General features: G+C 41.5%; 1 protein-coding gene across 9 annotated transcripts in view; it reads right to left on the bottom strand.

Annotated features, from left to right (window-relative positions):
• Positions 1-14,330: 14,330 nt before the first annotated feature.
• Positions 14,331-19,756, bottom strand: part of TANK (TRAF family member associated NFKB activator) — a 77,847-nt gene continuing 72,421 nt past the window's right edge. For all 9 annotated transcript variants that reach the window (XM_084891542.1, XM_084891544.1, XM_084891540.1 and 6 more), the window contains 2 exons: positions 18,454-19,034; positions 14,331-14,878 (listed from right to left, as the gene is read on the bottom strand). In XM_084891542.1, coding sequence (XP_084747668.1) covers positions 14,699-14,878; positions 18,454-19,034 — 761 coding nt within the window. In that variant the 3' untranslated portion in view covers positions 14,331-14,698. The remainder of the gene's footprint in view (positions 14,879-18,453; positions 19,035-19,756) is intronic.

Genomic DNA, 19,756 nt, shown 5'->3' with positions numbered 1-19,756 from the left:
CTCATTGGCGTTTTCAGTAGAATAAAGATGATAATGCTGGTCTCATAAGGTGGTTATTATGAATGAATTGGGGAGTATGCGTGAAAGTGTCTAGCATAGAGAAAGAACTTAACTAAGAAATTATTATTATTCTATCACCAACACTTCTTCGACTAGTAATCTAATGGTGTCCTAGAAGCATGATTTTCTAAAAATATTACCCTTTCTCATCTTTAGTAAAGGCTCCCCATTCAGTTCACTGTATAGATAATGTGCAGAGTTCTCCATATATATATATATATATATATATATATATATATATATATATATATAAAATTGATTTTTCACAGAGAGAAAGGGACAGGGATAAAGAGCTAGAAACATCGATGAGAGAGAATCATTGACCAGCTGCCTCCTGCACGCCCCCCACCAGGGATGTGCCCGCAACCAATGTACATGCCCTTGACTGGAATGGAACCTGGGACCTTCCAGTCCTCAGACCGATGCTCTATCCACTGAGCTAAACTGGTTTCGGCTCTCCAAATAAATTCTTCAAAACAAATGCCCCATGCTAAGATATGATATTTTAACAACATATTGATCCAATACAGTACCTTTAAATAGAAAACAATTTTTTTCTTTCCACTCCTACAGAAGGTGGTATCTATTATATATTCATCTGGATTCACAAAGCATTTTAGAATAAAAATGACAACTGTAAAACGTAATTATTATGGAAATAGTATAGGAATTCGATATATTTTCATATAGTGTAGTGAGCTATAAAGTTTCTGAGCTTGAGCGGACTGAGTTCCGCCACCACATCTGTTTTTAGAAAATGTACACGTCAGAAAGAAATACCACTTCCTTTAGGAAATTATGCACTCTCCTTCCAGATGAAGAGAAAGCTACACATATTTTTTAAGGAGACACCTAGTTTCCCCTTTTCACTAGCTGTGGCTGTAAATTTCTACTGAGCCATGGTCCCACGTCTTCATCTCCTCCCACTGTGTGCACCTGCAGCATTCTAAAACGTGATGTCTCTCTGGATAGGCTAATTGAGTGTTGTCTTCACTATCTATGACATCACACCGATCATCACATCATGATACTTTGAGACATATAACTTGGAATCTTTGATGAATCAAAATAGTTCTTATAAAGCAAACTGTTTGTAATTCAAAACAGTGGGATATATTGAATTGAGACTACAACAATGATTTGACAAATACGGTATATTTAGCAAACTCTTAGAATATTTTGAGATGAAGCTCCACTTGAAGTTGGAGCAATATTAAGTCCAGCTAGAGACTGCAGTGGGTTTCATTGAAGCTTGTGCATAACATTATCTATGCACCAAAAAATGCAAAGAAAATAAACTTTGGTTGTAACAGTTATAGCTACTCTAACTCAATGAATTTGTGACATTTTGAATTTTTAAAATGCATCATATTTGTACCAGTACCAAAATAATCTAAAGTCAGGACACTTTTTTCTTCTGGATATAATTATATTATTATAATTTTCTACCTTGACAGGTGACAATTTTAGAAAACTCTAAATACAACTTCTAGTGTATGCACTAAAATAAAATGTAACAGATAGACAACTCACCATAGTATAAGTAACACATTCAAATTTAGTAATTTATTTTCCAGGTGGAAACCAGGCTTCTTGGAAGACTTCAAACTCTGCCAAATGGTCTGATTTTACCATAGAGGTAGGCACTAAAGAACTAAATTTACTTCTGTATAATCTTTGTTAACTACATTTTACATGCAAATGTCTATACAACCATGTTAATGAAGTTATAGAGACAGAAAGAAAGTTGGCATTCCCATTGTTCTGTTTTATTCAAGAGCAACTTTCAACTGACTAGCTGCATCATTTTAAACCACTTTTTATTTAGTCACAAGAAAAAAAGAAGCCTAACAATGTATTCAAATTCAATCGCAAGTCAAGAAAAATGATACCTTAGTTTTGCGTAAAATTTAGGTTTGACAGTTTTTCTCCCATACCTCATGATCTTCAGGACATAGGACACTTCTACTGGAATCAAAAAACAGTTCTGTTAATAATAAATATTCAGAAAAGTACATTCTTCGGACACAGAGTTGGTTATTTAAAGGAAGGAATTTTTGTCCTCCTAAGTAGGGACTCAAATTTTTCTGTATTTCTAATGAAATGGATGCTTAATTAACAGTTATCCAAAATATTTTTCCCCCAAGAAATATAAATAAATATATTTAAATTCAATATGGGTGGATTTTCTATTAATATTTGGTATTCCAAGTTTCGAAACGTACATTGGCAATGAAAGTGCACGGTATCCTTTCAAGTAGAATGTTCATGATCCAAAACTTGTCTTGGATTCTAAGTGTCCCTAGGGTTGAAGAAAAAGAATGTTTTTAATCTAAAGTCACACTTGATATGTAATAAAATTGAAAGTAATAACACCAGGAGTGTTGGTGATAAAAGGAGAGAAAAAAATGGTGGCAACTCTGCATGTCTTGTCCATGTTACAGCCACAATGAATACAACTGCATCCCCAAACAAACAGAAAAATGAAGCAAAATAAACCTTCTTCACCCTTCCACATGGAAGAGAATCAGGATCCTGACCCAAATTTCAAACTCTGTAAAACCCCCATCACCAACGTCTCGGAAACCTGCCACACACATCCCAGAAATAGGCAGATCTTCAACCTTGGAAACAGGACTATTAAGAATTCACAGATTATCTGAAACATTTGCTAATCACCCCACCCCCGTGCTAGAGGAAGAGGAAGACTCGAAGCATTAGGGAGAGAGCCTGCTGAGAAAACGCCAGCCTGGCCCTTTTAGGGGTTTAGGTTGTCAACCTAATCCCAGACACAACTACCGTATGACTGTATCAGGGAATGGTGCACGTGTGTGTGAGGTGGGGGACTGGAATGCTAAGAAATTTAACCAAGTTAGATGATATTTTTTTCCCTTTAAACATTTGGGAGTGTTGTGTTTATACACGCTGGGCAACAGAAACCATAAATCGTGCTGGGTTTCTGCAAACTGCTGCGTTGCAGCATGCGAGCAGCATTCCTGTCGAGGGGAGGAAGAGACAGACAGAAATCCAGACCGAGACAGGCAGCCACCGCAGGGCCTGAAGCTGTTCCTGCTGCAGGCTGGAGGGGAAGGAGATGCTGGCGCCCAGAACAAAATGTCCTCGGCGGGGATGCGAACGCTCTCCCTCCGTGGTCTCTGTGCACAGGAAGGATGCTCAGTGGCAAGGACTTCATTCCCCTCTTTTTCTGGACTCAAAAATACAAGAAGGGCTTTTTAGTGATTTCGAAACTTCTTCCTGTAGAGTCCATTGTTGTGTTCCAGGAAACAAAATTCAGCAAGACAACAAAGACTTGCTCTGCTGGAGGGAAAGCAATAAAGCGCACGTCCTCTCCAGAGGGCAATTAATCCTTAGTCATTCATCCTGGAAGCCCCAGTTACGGTTGAGGTTAACGTTCAGGTAGCTTCTTTCTATTTCCTTAAGAAAAAAATTTTTTTAACGTTCCCCCCCCCCCCCAGAATGTTATACTATTAATTGCCAATTTGCATATGTGTGCAGCTGCTGTTTTGGCTCTGAACTCCATCCTGATAAGCTTGCTGGAGGTATCGCAGAGCACTTGGCAGCTTTCCTATTTGAAAAGAAAGCCTCTCCCCACAACAGAACAGCTGATCGTCTATCAGCGATAGACCCTGATGGCGTGAATTACAATTACACTACTTTTCACACTAAATCTGGGTGATAGCTACTTGGAAAGAAGTTTCATCATTTTTCACCACAAACTGGAAAAAGAATTACATGGTCATGCTGTGCTTTTAAAGGCGGTTTGGTTCACTTTTGTCTACTTAACACCTAATTCCAAGAAGTCCATAGGCATCCCAGAGATCTGAATGGCGCGCGTAATGAATTCACTGTTTAGGTGGGAGATTTTTTAAAAAATCTACCTCAAATTACATTTATTTACAAGGCGGCCAGGAAGTGTTAAAGTTGTGAGACGCTTCGTTTATTAAATAATTTGTGGGTATTTTCAGTTGTCATATCTAGAGTCATGGGGTTTGCTTTTTTTTTTTTTCTTCTTCCCTTTTTTAATTAGCAATCCAAAACAATGTAACTGCGATTTAACAATTCGTCGTCACATCATCTCGGGCTCCTGCTCAGCTGTGAGTGTGAGGTAATGGGGTTGTTACGTTGGTGCGTTGACAAGTGACGTGGGTCGCACGGTGCTGAGACCCAGCAGCCCGGGCAGTCCCTACCTCACTGGCATCGCCTGGGAGCGTGGGGGGCCTCCCAAGAACGCATGTTGGGAGTTTAGCTGCACCACCCCGGAGGCAACAAGGCATGGGGCGGGGACCCTCATCATGACTGGGTTTGTGATCACTCCTGGATTGACCTCCTGATGAACGCACACGTCCTGCCTGGGAAGCTCGGCACCTCTTCACCAAAGTGCTTCCTGCCGGAACCCTCCCCCGGCTCACTTTCTGGGACGTCAGGAAACACCGTCTTTCCTCCTCTTGCAGGAGCCCACCGGTCGGCAGACAATGCAAAGCGGCCCCTGACCAGCCCCCTGCCTCTTCCCAGGCCTCCCCCCCATCTTGACATTTAGACGCATTTGTAAATGCATAAATAATAAATAATTTGTAAACACACAAATAACCGAACAGTTAAACCCACCTCCAGCACAGAAGTGGGGCGCGGTTGCCCTCAGAGAAGGTTTCCCTCGCTTCCTCGCCGGCTGCATTGAGTGTCCCTCTCCCAGCCTCTCTACCCGGAGACATCCCCACTGATGGATGGATGGATCGCCCGTGGAGCTGCATTTGGTGTAAAGAAAGAAAAAAAATCACAGCTTTATTGGCTCCCAGGAGACACAACAAACAAAACAAGATATTCCTATTAATGCAAACAATGCAACAAACGAGGGGAAGGATCGCCCGCGGGACGAGGCGCAGCGCGGCCAGGCCGAACCGGGCCGGGTCGGGAAGGGCCTTCGCCGGCCCGGGCGCCGCTCGCCGGGCGGGACAGCCAGGCCCGAGGCCTCCAGCCAGGCCTAAGCTGAGCCCTCCGCGGGGCCGGGCTGGAGGGTCCCTGAAAGCCCCCTGGTTTCTCCCTCCCCGCTCCGTGCATTGGGACCAGCGCCCGTCTCCCTTTTGCCTCTGGGTCCGAAGGGGCAGAACGCAGGGCCCTCTTTGGAGGGAGGAAGAGATGCCATACGCATGCACACTCAGTTTGAAAGGCTCACCTTGTCGCGGAGGCTATAGAAACACACATTTAAACACAACACTACACAGTGTATAATCCAAAGCGAGGGGGGTAGTTGGTACAGCAAATGCGGGGAGGTATGGAAGAGGCCCCGAGGCTGCCTGCGGAATGAGGAAGGAAGAAAGAAAATTCCAGGCACAAAAAAAGGATGTTTGCTCTACACCTAACCACACGCCCCACCTCTCCCCAAACCCACAAAAAGAAAAAGAAGGAAAAGCTGTTAAGACTTGACTTCACATCTTTACAGTCAATGATGTATTAACAAATAGGGTCACCAAGTATTGCGTAGGGCATACTTATACTAAAAGTTATTTGTTGTTTGTTTCTAATTCAAATTTATCTGGGCACCCCGTGTTTTTATTTGCTCAATCTGTGTAGCATAATTTAAAAAGTATTTTATTGAAGAGACTATGCAAGAAGACAGGCTTATGCTGTGATGCATATCAATGAGGATACATATCAATGAGGCATTTTTACTGGGACTTGGCCTTGGAAAGGAGATGAGTCATCCCGACAGCATACTTCTCCAAGCACCTTGTAGGGTGGAGGAGAAGAAGGATTGACTGAAATGCTTAGAAATGTCCTTATATTTGGGGGGAGGTGGTACCATCCTTGACTGAAAAATGGGCCAGCATTCCTCCCTGGGTTGGCTCCTTTCCCGGCCAGGGGAGGTACCATAGCAGGCCCGGAAGTAGAGGGAAAGTTACTGTCGTACTCCCATGTCAGGAGTATACATTTTCTCTAAACTCTTACTATAGGGTCACCTTGCTCATTGGCATTTATTTTGAAAACAAAACAAGAAAAAGTTGGGCCTTGAAAACTTTAAAGGCAGAAGGGTAAGAGCACAATCTGCTCTGAAATTCGTCAAGTGCCCTAAACTACAAGTAGATTTTATCTAGGCCTTGTCGCTACGGAAAGAAAAGACTTTCACAAAGCCAACGGTAAAAGCTCAGAAAAAAATCACAAACAAAACAGTGGGCCTTTGCATATTGGAGTGCCGCAGTGTGTGTGTGTGTGTGTGTGTGTGTGTGTGAGTGAAAGCTGCTTAATAGAGGAAGCCTGCTGCTTGCTTTTCTTCCTCAGTCCGGTTAGAGAAGCTTTATCGGGAAGTTTTATCACCCTTACTGATCCTTTGGATTCCCAGTGAGCTTGCCTTCCTTCTAAGCCAATTGCTTGTCATTGCATAATGCCCCCTTTCTCACTGGCGATTAGTGCTATTTAACAACTTTAAAAAGGAGAAATTATTTATCTAATGAGAGCTGTTTCCAGAGCGGATTTATCAACAGTTGAAAAGATAATATAGCATAGAGACCTCCTCATGAGCCTCAAGGTTATCTCTAGACAAGTGCAGGCCAACTCTTAACTCAAATAAAATATCTGGTATAGAAAATGTTTTAGTTCTAGTTTATTAGAACTAAAACATTTTGGAAAATACGTAGACTCACCCCAGTTCATACTGGCTTGCTTTTTACCTCCTTTCCTACCTTAGTTTGGATCTCAGACTTAAAAAATATATTCCAACACTTGCTGTTCCCTCACTGGGGCAGGCATGAGAAGTGTTCCACACTCAGCATGCTAAAGTGCTTCTTACTCCCAGCAGAAATATTCTGGGCCCTGTATTCTGGTGATAAATGGATAATCCCTAAAAAGACACCCCACCCACTGGTCAGGTGGAGGCAGGCTCCTTACTATCTCATTGGTTTAGCATAATGGTTAGTCTCCTTGTATACAAAAGACTTCTGATACAATGATTTAAGCGTCCTTAAATTAAATTAAAAAAGTGTATCCTACCCTAACCGGTTTGACTCAGTGGATAGCACATCGACCTACTGACTCAAGGGTCCCAAGTTTGATTCCAGTGAAGGGAAGTTTCTAGCTCTCAATCCCTTTCCCTTCCTTTCTCTAAAAAAATCAATAAAATATATTTTAAAAAAGAAAAAAAGTGTATCCTTTTTTAAGGTGAGGGATTATTGTGGAAAAAATAGTGGATTGAAAGGCTGAAGAGCTTGATGCAGGTTCTACCCATTTGAGTGGATGTGAAGGACTCATTCCCTTTAAACAGGTTTTTTTTGTTTGTTTGTTTTGTACACACACAAAATATGTTGTATTATGCAGTCTTTAAGATTTTGTTATTTCTAAGGCAGTTATTCCTTGAATTAATTAATAAGCAATAACTCATATTCTCTACACTGCTTCCAAAGGAGATAAGCAAGATATTTTTATTTTTAAAAAATATTTATTTTTCTATTTATTTAGGAGAGGAAGGGAGAGGGAGATAGAAACATCAGTGATGAGAGAGAACCATTGATTGGCTGCCTCCTGCACGCCCCCTACAAGGAATCAAGCCCTCAACCAAGGCATGTGCCCTTGGCTGAAATCAAACCTGGGACCTTTCAGTCCACAGGTAGACACTCTACCCACTGAGGCAAACCAGCTAGGGCAGCAAGGTATTTTTTTAAAATATATTTTATTGATTTTACACAGAGAGGAATTGAGAGGGACAGAGAGTTAGAAATGTCGATGAGAGAGAAACATCGACCAGCTGCCTCTTGCACACCCCCACAGGGGATGTGCCCGCAACCAAGGTACATGCCCTTGACCGGAATCAAACCCGGGACCTTTCAGTCCGCAGGCCGACGCTCTATCCACTGAGCCAAACCGGTCCCGGCAGCAAGATATTTTTAAAAATTATTTGTGATATAGCTCTAAACAGCAAAGGAGGCATGGGCACACTCCAGTTTTCCAGGAATTCCAGATTCCAAGGGGATATTCAAATGAGGGAGACCAGTTCAACATAAAAGGTTGAACAATCAGGTGCGAATACTCTGGAAAAGTGACCTAAAGACAAACAACCCTGTCCAGACAGGACAAAGGCCCAAGTCTTGACCCCAATGAACTATTTGGTGTAGAAAATGGTTTAGTTCCAGTTTAATAGTTTGGAAAATGCATAGGCTCACTTCCAGTTGATACTTGCTTACTTCCCCCCCACCCCTTCTTCCTTTATATAACCTTTGGTTTGGAATTTGGACTATTACAAAGTGAACATTGTGGTTTGGACGTTATGATGAGGCTTGATTCCATGCTTTGGAGGTACATGTTTGAGCATTTATACATCAGTCCTATTTGGGGATTGAGAGCTCAGAAAGAAGAGGACTGAAATAGAGCAAAAGCTGAAGTTTTTTAGTAAATATACCAGTTTTGAATATTCTAGTGTTTTCTGTATGTTAAGTCTTACACATTCATCCACAAGGACCTCTGAGGCTGGAGGAGGTTAGTAATCTAGTTTGAACTGCTTCTAGAACTGACATAGGAAAATGTGCTTCCTGATTTTCTATCCGTGTTATAAGGTGACGTGTCTTAATTTCCACAGGTCCTCCTTGAACTGTAAGCTCCAACAAGCTTTTGCTAAACAGACTTCATTCACATTCTGAATCTGGTTTTTGTCTCACACATATTAAATTTTACAAAACAGAAAGAAACAATAGAGCTTATTAGGAAAAACTTGTTTTGAATAGTAAATTAATCTTAATGGAAATAGGCACATGTTTTATCACGCCCCCCCCCCACTTTTTTTTTTTTTTAACCAATTGAACATTTACATCTTTTTCAATGTGCTGTGATTTCCCCCTTAAGTCTTAAGCTGGCACCACACACTCAGTTCAAGAAATGAGACTTATACCACTTGTATCTACTGAGAGAAATCATTGTAATACTGTGGATTTCAAATGCATAGCTTTCCGAAAAGAGATTTAAGCAACCAGCCCTAAACTGTATTAATCAAATCATTGTGGCAGTCTAAGGATCCAAAGAACCACCTCATTTCAAAGACAGCGAAAATCAACTGTCAGTTCTGACTGGTTTCAGATTATGCCTTGTTCTTGGAGACTGGAAACCTGTACATTCAGGGGGACACCTGACTACATGGTTTGTTATTGAGAGATATGCCCCAGGTGGAGGCAGCTTCAAAGCCAATATATTTTCTTTATAACTGGTGTCAAATTGATGTATATATTAAAAAATCTTGGAAAATGATCTCAAAAAGGAAGTAACAGCCCAATGAGCCATATGTTCAGGGAACCTAACAGGTTTCCACAGGGACCAAATTTCACTTCACCTTTTTGTCCTTATGTGCAAATAAGAACTTAACTGTAAATGCACCATTAAAACAATCTTGCAAATTTGTGAAGTCTAAAGGCTGAGGAGAAATTACACTAAACCCATACCAACCAAATTGTTGGAAGGTAACAAATTTGATTAGCGATTAGAAATACGTCACATAGCATGGCATTGACTTACATTTATTTGAGCTCTATAGATTCATTGCTTCAGAGAGATACTTTGCTTGTATAGAATTGGTTAGTGAAAGAAAGGCTGATTAGAATAGTAAACACATTGCTTAATTTTGATGCTGATGGTGCATCTGAGTCTCCAAGTTTACGTTAATAAATATGTAAAGGTAATTTTTCCCTCTGTTATATAGGTTGCTATATTAACAGATTTCAGATGCCAGGGAGTTTTTCAAATGCCAGACCCTACTCCAGGGCTGAGAAAACGGTGAGTCACTAAGGACAGAGAGGCCTGCTGGGTGGTTTTCCAGAATGGAAACCACAAAGAATTAACATTTATTTACACACAATGCTTAATTTAAGTCTTTTAAAAACTGTTAAACATTCTGTATTATTTTAGTTGATCCTACTAATTTTACATTCAGCCATTGTATTGGTGTGCTGAGGCTTATTCTAAAAGGAGAAATACTTGCTGTGTGCTTGTGTAGCATTCATATAACTAGGTCAATCATGGTGATATAAAAAAAACAACAAATCTTTTCAAGTGATTTTTACTTTTTTGTGTTGTACTTTTATTGTGAAACATTACAAACTGAAGGGTAGAGAGAATAGTATCAATATGCATGACAGTTTTATCAAATCTTCACATTTTAAATTGATTTAGAGGAACAATCGTGTGTGTGAAGTTGTGCAATGGTAAAGGTCTACAGGAAAAAAATTGTACAGCATGGATTATTTTCCAGCTGCTTTCCTTTTCCATCTATGGCTTGGGGGAAGGAAGTTTATGTTAATTTAGGCACCTGCTTAGCTAAATAACAGGGAACCCATTAGAAGGAATTGCATTCTCATTCAGTCTAAGTCCTACCAGTTCTCTGCAGCTGTGTTTCCTTTAACCTACTTAAACCATCAGAATGGCAATGTTTCAATGTTTTTAAATCTTTAAGGGTAGTTTATGTTAGGTCTGTAATAGTAAGAAGGTAAGAATAAAAGTGTATTTTTAAGCAGAAGCTTTTAAACTCAAAAAGCAGGAGGAAATTATATCCAAAACCACAGGTCCTGGGCCTCAGGTTCTGAGGGATTCTTGGTCCAGGGGCAGCTACAATCCCTGATGTTTTGACCCAACTTCTCTCAGGCCAGAGCCCAGAGCCAGCAATCCTGACCCCCTCAGGCCTCCAAGACACGGAGCTAGAGGGCGGGTGGCCGGCTTCTTAAGGGCTTTAGCTCAACCAGGGCAGTTTAATGGTGCGTCACCAAGAGGTCTAGAAGCGCCTTAGCCTAGTCTTGGGCCAGGAGGCTCAGCCTTGGGAGCACAGGCCTATCTGTCTTCCTTCTGGGCCCACTACATCGTATGTTAGTATAGTTCTGACCTGCGCTGGGAAAGCGGAGGTAGGTGGGGGGTGGGGGGAGGGGGTGGGAAAGAGGTTTTGGGGTCTGCGGGAGATCTGGGAACAAGGGCGATTCTGCTGGCCGCTGCTCCCGGGCGGGCAGGAGGCCTATGCAGCGGCCACCGCTCTGGGGCCAGATTCGGGGTCTGCCGTCTGTCCAGGGGCCTTCTTTGTTGTTCTGGGCCCTACTCTCCCGCCCTGCCCGCCCCTGGGCCCCTGGGCCCCTGGCCCTTCCTGCATTCGCTTAGGTTCCTGTTCGGTGCTCAGCGCGTGCAATCCACCAGCAGAAAGCGAGTGGGTTCCCGTGCTCTTCTCCGAGACGTGACACCACGGCCCCCGGCCCCGGTCCCAGGCGCCCGGGCACGGGTGGCCTCCTCGGCCCGGGCCTGCGATCGGCGCCCCCGGGGGCGGGAGGGGGGCGCACGGGGCGCTGGGCCGCGAGGGCCGCAGCGGGTCCCCCTCGCCAGCGGCGGGCAGGGCGCGCGGGAAAGCGGGGAGCGCGGAGCGGGCGGCGGCGGCGCGGGCCGCGGGGAGGAGGGAGCCGCGGCGGGAGGAGGGGGCGGGAGGGAGGAGGGGGCGGGAGGAGGGCGCGCGGCAGGCGGGCGGGCGGGCGGGCGGAGGGAGGGCTGATTAGCATGCAGCAGCGCTCGCGCGCCCGGCTCCATTGTTTTAACACCTCCCCTCTCCTCCGCGCCAATCTGTCACCGTTCAGCAGGCGAACGCTGCCGCCTCAAATGCTGCTCTTCTCAAATGAGACGGATAATTAGTTGCCCCGCACGAATGCCGCACTCTTCTCACCCCTGATTGCTATCACCTTCTTGCTCCTGGCAGTTTTGACACCTCGTAATCAGCCTGCTGCTTTTCCCTTTTCTTCCCGACTTCTGCTTCCCTCCATCCCCCCGCCCCGGTCCTGCTCCGTGTATTTTTATTATTATTATTATTATTATTATTATTATTATTATTCATTTTAAATGCAATCTGGCTCCTATGTGGACCAGGCCCCCGCCGAGTCCCCCGCCGGCGTGGAGACACATGCAATTGGAGGCACGTGCGGGAGTGGGAGGCGGGCCTGCGGTTTTGCGGGAGACGCCGCCGGCTCCACGCGCAGAGCATTCTCTCCTCTCCTTGAGCTGTCTCCGGGAAGGGAGGGACGGGAGCGGGGAGCCGGGGAGACCTCCAGGAAAGCCTTAAAGATCTGGGAGAGAGGAGCAGGCCGGGAGCCTCGGAATCTGCTGTCAGGAGCGCGCTCCCCGCTCCCTCTAACGAGCACTGACAGGCTCATTACCGCGGCCGCGGGCAGCTGTCGCGCCAGCAGCCGGGAGGGAGGGAGGGAGGGGGAGGGAGGGCGCCGCGGGCTGGGCGCTCCGGGCCGGCCCGACCCCGGGGAGGTGCCGAGAGGGAGGGAGAGGAGGGCCAGGCCCCGCACCCGCGAGCCCCGCGGGCAGAAGGCGGGCCTCGGAGCCGGCGGACGCGCTCCCGGTTCCCATTTATAAAGGCTTTACCTTGAAGGTTAAAAGATGTGAAAGGAAAAAGGAGGGGACGTGGGGAGTGGGAAGAACATCTCCCAGCTCCCGGCCACCTACCCATCCCCTTTCTATAATACCTCCTCGTGCTCCCCGCCCCCCCGTGTTGGTGAACTAACCACGCACCGGGCGGCGGGCGGGAGCCGGGCGGGTGTGAGAAAGCAGATGTCCCCGCTGGCACCGCCGCAGCCTCCGGGGAAGCGGCGCCGGGGCCTCCCGGGGACATCACCTCCCACTGCTCAGGCGTCCCGCGCACAACTGCCGCGCCTCGGCGGGGGTGTTCTTTTCAGACTCAGCGTTTCGCGGGTGCAGCTTTTTTACCTGGGAGCTGTTCCTACCCGGCCACGCCGAGCAGATGTCAGGACGCAGCCCCTGCACGACTCAGCAGTCAGAGACAGAGGGAGAGGCCGGCGGGGCCCACTCTCCGCCCCTGCAGCGCGGGGAGGGCCCGGGCTGCCCCCCGCGGGGCCCGAGGGGGCTTTGTCCCTGGGAAGTTGGTAGTCCCGGGACCCAAAAGAAAACAAGGGTTCCTCCACCGCTCTTACTGCACACGCGGTGCATGTGGGAAAGGAGTGAAGAGGGGTCAACAATACACTGTCATGGGAGTCACTTTCCGGGCTGTCCTTTCTTTGCGTTGTCAGTAGTCTAGGTGTCAACTGTGCGAGAGGGGCTTTTCCTCTCCCGGAAAAGCAGAGAGAAAAAGAATTCCCTTTCGCGATAGGTACAGTGGTATATTCTGGCTGGTACTCACTGGAGTGTTTTTATTTTTAATGTTTGTGTGTGTGTGTGTGTGTGTGTGTGTGTGTGTGTGTGTGGTGGGAGAAGTGAGAGGGGAGGCTGGGGGGGGGGTGGAGGTTGGGGGAGAGGGGGAGGCTGGGATAATTGTCTAGGCATTTCCATTCAGACCCAGTGGCAATGAAAGAAAGATGTACATGCCTCAGACACCTTCACAGTGAATACCTAATAACCACCGTGTCACCTTGGTGAGGAAGATGTCAGTGTGATGTGCTTGGCACCCTGAGCAGTTGAGGCACTGCTCTCCTCCTTCCTCAAGTGAAGGCTCTTCACTGTGGCACAGGGGCCTGCTCCAATTCCCTCATCCTAAGCCCTCCAGCTTTTCCAAACACATGTTCCAAAGAAGGCTTAACTTTCTGTTTTGAGAGTTGCAAATCAATGTTTACTTCATAAAATGTAAGTCGTGCCTCAACCATTTTAAAATATTGGGGGTGGGGAGGGAGGGAAGAGAAACCTAAAAGAATTACAGGGAAGGAAAAGAAGGGGGAGCGTCATTTTAAACATTCTGCAGCCTTCTGAACTGGTATCTTCTCAAATGTCTTCCAGTGGCCATCAACCAGGCTGCTAACAATGAGTAACAAATCTATCAACAAGAATGTGAATATTACTAATATAAGTAAATATGGATAGTTTTAGATTTGCTCCCATTAAATACATGTTTCTTTAGTTAGTTTGAAAAGTAATTTAAAAATTCAAAGTGAGCTACTGGTTATAATAAAATATTACCTGATCTGGTATCACTCTTCTAACAAGTTACTGGGAATAAAACATGCATTTTATAAACTTCCCAAAAATGTGTTTTATTTCCTTTACATTTTGTCACTCAGGAACAAAGAACACATTAATGATCACTATATAAGTAACTCTTTAAATAAATTCATTTCATCATGTAGCTACACAGAAAAAATTAAAACCAAATATGTTATTTTAAGAAATCTAAAGTGTTTAAATAATTTTACTAGTGATTTTATCACTGGGCAATAAATGTCTTAGATTTTGTATTTAGATGCTCATGTTGTCTGCTATTCTCTATTATAGGTTTATTAAAAAAGAACATCACATAGAGCATAAATAATTTAAAATTTTTAATGAAAACAAATGAAACATTTGACATCACCAAATTCAATAGATATAACTAGGATTCCAAGCAATAAGCTTAGATAGTTGAAGCATACATAAATTATGGTCATACAATTCTGTAAGTCACATACATAATTTTGAATTATGGTAACAAACACTGTAAACATGAACACAATCAACTGCAATTTGATCTTTTAAAAGACAATAAAGGAGGGTTACAATATAAGTTTAGAAAAAATTCAAATATCTTTAATTTTTCAATAAATGATCTTGAACTAACTTTGCAATCAAGTATCTACAGTATTACAAACCCCGAATCATCACATAGAACAGTGATAAGTCTGTTTTCAAAGGCGTCTTAAGTCTCCTCCTTAAAGTGTGAATTAAGATGCCGGAGGAAATCCCCCATGGAAGTAATGGATGGCGGGAGAACTTCGTGACAGAATTCACATACTGGAGGTATATGCAGTTCTGAGCCTGTGCGACTTAGTACCGATGAGAAATCACTGTCTTGTTTAGGAAAGGGTTTCCAAACAGGCTGCAGGAAACAAAGAAAGACATTTCCTGTTATTTGTATTTAAAATCAATTTTCATTGAGTTTCAAATTCAAATAGTTGGAATGGGTATGTGCATATATATGAATTCCCTAATATGAAAGCAAATTACCTTTCCATGGAGTTAGCATGAGACATGACTCAATTTAAAGGGGTACAACTAAACTGTGATTAAAAAATCACTTAAAATACACTTTCATGTACTTTATTTTCACATATTTTAAAATCTTCCAACTTTAACACCAGCATATTTTAATACCAGTACCACAAAGGCAGTAATTATAGAACAACAGTTAATAACTGAGACTTTAAAAATTAAATTCTACCTTTTCTATTTTATAATAGAAACCTTAAATTATAGGGCCTAATTAATCAATAATGATACATGGTCCACTAGACATAATATGAATATATATGTGCATTGTGATGAAGAAAGATTCAAATTTCACCACCTATAAACAAATACATAATGAATAACGTATATGCAATTTTTTTTCATTTTTGAAGTTTTTTTCTTTGAAACTACTAAACAAATTCCATTGATTATTTGTTTTTTTAAAATCACAAACATTTAGCCCTAGCTGGTTTGGCTCAGTGGATAGAGTGTCAGCCTGCTGACTGAAGGGTCCCAGGTTCGATTCCAGTCAAGGGCACATAACTGGGTTGTGAGGGGGTGGATCCCTGGTGGGGGGCATGCAGGAGGCAGCCAATCAATGTTTCTCATCACTGGTGTTTCTCTACCATTCCCTTCTTCTCTGGGGAAAAAAATAAAGTAAAAAAAAAAAAAAGAAAACACACACAAACATTTAATCATTCAACAAAATCTAACACCTGATTTATTCTTTCTTATTTTGCTCCTGTTATGTAGTGCATAGTCTGGCCTTCTTTATTACTTTTAGTGGCCGAATAAAGTAAAAACTGTTAATAGTTACCTAATTAAAGACTTATAGAAAATTATAATTCAATAAAATTATAAGCAGCACATAAACACCCTTATATAACTGAATTTATTTGTAAAAAAAAAAAAAAAAAAAAAAAAAAAAAAAAATACCAGAAGGGCAAGGAAAAGCCTTTTAGCTCCTTAAGAGGTACGCAATAAATACTTGTTGAACTATCTTATTTTCCTAAAGTGTTGCAAGCCAAATTATTTTTTAAACTTGCTTTCTTACCTTGCATAGATGAATTACCTTGACATACCTAAATTCTGATAGTTTGAGGAAAATCACCTCAAAAAGTCAATTTAAAGAGACACCTTTGTGCTCCTATTAAGAATATGTTTTTAAAGTAATAGCCTAGTTCAACATCTAATACAGTATTAGTTTTCATTCCCTCAATCAATCTCTTTCATTCTAGTTAGCCAATCATTTACAAAAAAGGTATATGTATCACTAGTTGAAACATTTAGATAACATGGAGGACTAATAATAACACTGACTCAATTCCTTTTGTGAGAAGTGGTAATTTTATTACATAAAACAGTAATATCTGAAACATACATTTTGAAATAATTAAAAAAAAACCTTTTTCTTGATAAAGAAGCAGTAATAATTTTGAGTATATAAGCAAATGTCTAGTTAGCTAGATTTAAATTTTACTGCTTGCAGTTTAAACAAAAAGTACAATTGATTACTACCTACCACCCTAATGGGAAATTGATTTAGATATAAATAATAAAAGGCATGCTAAAATAATAATTATTAAGATCTATAAAATACTAAGAAACAGAGTCAGAAGCAATTTAACTTCTCAATTTGGTGAGCCAATCTTCTACTGCAATGTATCTTCAAAGTCCGTATTTATCTTTCTTTGTTAGCAGCTATTAATTAAGGTTTGATCTCCTCATAAAATTCCGATGGGGTCCCAATGACTGACTCAGCAAAAGTCGGAAGAAAAGAAAGTCACACAGAGCAAAAATAAGCAAGATATATTTTAGATTTTGTAATGACAGCTGAACGTATTTAAAAAGTGTTCAGTAATAATGATTGATAAAAAGTAAAAATTTGAAAGATGTAACCACAATTTTGCTCCTCTGTTATTTCAACTCAAGAATTTTGTATTTATGATACTAGCTTTATTAATACAAAAAAATAAAAAAATATTTTTAAAAACCCACCTTAAGAAATAGTTTTCCAATCCTAAACTGTACCATGACCTTTAAAACAAACTAATTTTGCCTTTCCTGCCAAAATATCAATTATCTAACCTTATGCACTGTGTCTTGTGACAGCTCAACACCAATTCTCCTGCATTTTTAAAGCTGAATCCTTTTCCATCAAGTTGTAATCACATACCAGCTGTTTCCCTGCTCTATCATAGAAAGCAAATGCACAATGCAGGGTGCCATCTACTGAAACATGAATGCACAGGCTAACTAACTAGTAAAAGAACAAGCAAGAAATATAATGGAGAAAAAAGCAACAAGCATTAGAACTGATGCATTTCACAGCTCCACAGGAATTCAACTTGCAATAAATGAAATTGCTTAATTTGCTTCATTTAGAAGTAACTTATCACTAAGACTATGATATGAAATAAGGTACAAAGTAGAACATAAGTGAGTTTATAATTAAAGTTTATTGTCAGAGATGCCTAGTTTTCCTCACTACTGAAATATACCACAGCTTGGCTACTGCATCCTTTGTATGCTGATTTAAAAGTCTATAATCTATCAGAATACTTACAAAGCCAAAAGGTATTCAAGTTGTTTAAGACAAAGAGAAATCAAACAAATGTCTGTAAGTTATATAGACATTTACACCAATCTGTATTTTCATGAGTGTCTGTTTAATTTTAACAATTATATATTTTCACTAGCCTTCAGGCATTAATAACTTTTTTTTTAAAACTAAAAAGTTATCCCTAAGTTAAATTATTACTGAATAAAAAAGATGGTAGGAATGGATTGGGAGGGCATTAAGAAGTCCTCAAATATTAGGAACATTAAAGTATTTAATTAAAATAATATATATGCAGAAACTATTAAAAATATATGTTAGGCTGCATGTTCAGTGCCAGATTAGAAACCAAAACCAAAACTGAACTGTACAAATCTATGCACTGCATAAATGAGAATGTAATAGGATTATTAGTTAAAAGACAGATTACTTATTTTGCTAAGTGGGAATATACAATGCAATTATTTACTTATGAAACATTACAGATCCTTGCAAAGATGACTATGATCTACACAAACTGTTCCATAGAGAAATGCCATTTGTTTCACAGTATGAAATTTAGAAAAGAATCCTATTATAACACTGATGCTGAGTGAAGGAGCTCTGTAAAGGACTCAGAAAGTGACACATGCTTGATATGGATAAGGCTTACGTATATTTTAAAATGTGCCTTAAGTTTTAAGGTACTTTATAATAGAGCTTTCCCATATTCATCTTTTATAATTTCATGCCATTTATTACAGAGCTTGAATTTTATTGGGAGCTTAAATTGGTTAGTCATTAGTTTAAAAGGATGTCTGATAATCTGAAAGAGATGCATATCTGTGCCTGTTTGGCAAAATGTGTGTCCACACATAATATACTTGTTAATGCAAAACAGTTACCTGCTGTGGTCCTCGGATAGCTTTTCCCGGGGAATCAAGTGAAGGAAAAGGTGTATGAGACAGGTCCTCAAGTGGTAATGTATTTACATACAATGTATTATGGTCTCCAGGTGGCAAACACGGAGCTCTATCCAGAGTGGTCCTGATACAAGTGTTTACAAGATTTGAGGATTCTGTATTGTCAGTTGTTTTAAGGTTTTGTATAGCTGAAGCTATGGGGTCAACTCTCTGAATTTCAAATAAAGTTTCTTCTGTTTTAGCAAAGTTTCCTGGGTTGTCTCTGATATCGATATTGAATTTATCCTGGCACACAGCCTCAGACGCGGCAGGACCAAGGACATTGGGTCTTTCTGGAGTGCTATGCAGGAAAGTAGAGTCACTGTCCATAGGTGGAAACTTGACATTGAATTTAGAAAGTGATTCAAAGGAGGTGTCTTCTTCATCTTGGCCCAGTCCTCTTGGTGTGACAGATGTGATGCAGGATGCACTTCTATTTATATCATCGTTAGCCGGAGGCTCGAACAGCGCTTCTTGTTTATCTGCTTTATCCGTACACTGTATAGGCACCGAGCACTGTGTTTCTGCAGAGTAAAGAACACACAAGGAAAACAGTCATATTCCAATCATTCTTAAAAATATGAATTCAATTAGCCTTGGACAGATAAGCATTATTTTTTTCTATTGGTTTTTATAGGAACTGAAGACAACTGTAATTTTTTACATTTGCTACCGTTTTACACAGAAATATTAGCATTCTCTGGTGGGTGAACTGGAACGTGCTTATTAGCTGCAGTTTAACTGCTTTGTTTTTTCCCCCCAGGTCTTTTGCTATAAGCTTTGTATCTTGTTCACAGTTCTACTCTTCTACACTTCCAAAAAACGTTTCTTGTAATGTATACATTTAAACATTTTGTCATGAAGAGAAGCTGCAACTGCGAGCTTGCTTATTAGACAAATACCTTGTTAAAAGGGAAAATCCTTACAAGATTACACACAACACACTTTAACACACACACACACACACACACACACACACACACACATTTATTACAGATTAAAAATTTATATGAATTAGGTCATTTTCCCCTAATATCACTGTGTGACAGTATATCACCAATCTATTTAGCCACTGTCTACTCTCAATAATCCATGTGAGAGAGTGGTGGAGAAGGTAGGGATTGGGAGAAAGAAGAGAGTAGAGGCAAAAGAAGGCTGAAATTTTGGAATGCATGTGCAGAAAATTATATATGAATATATAAAATTTCATCTTATAAATTTAAAACAAAGGCCTCGGTAGATAACA

The sequence above is a fragment of the Pipistrellus hanaki genome (genome assembly GCF_964339955.1).
Source record: "Pipistrellus hanaki genome assembly, chromosome: 8".
In the NCBI taxonomy this organism is placed as follows: Eukaryota; Metazoa; Chordata; class Mammalia; order Chiroptera; family Vespertilionidae; genus Pipistrellus; species Pipistrellus hanaki.
Note: the sequence above shows the minus strand (reverse complement) of the source record. Positions and strands in the feature narration are given on the sequence as shown.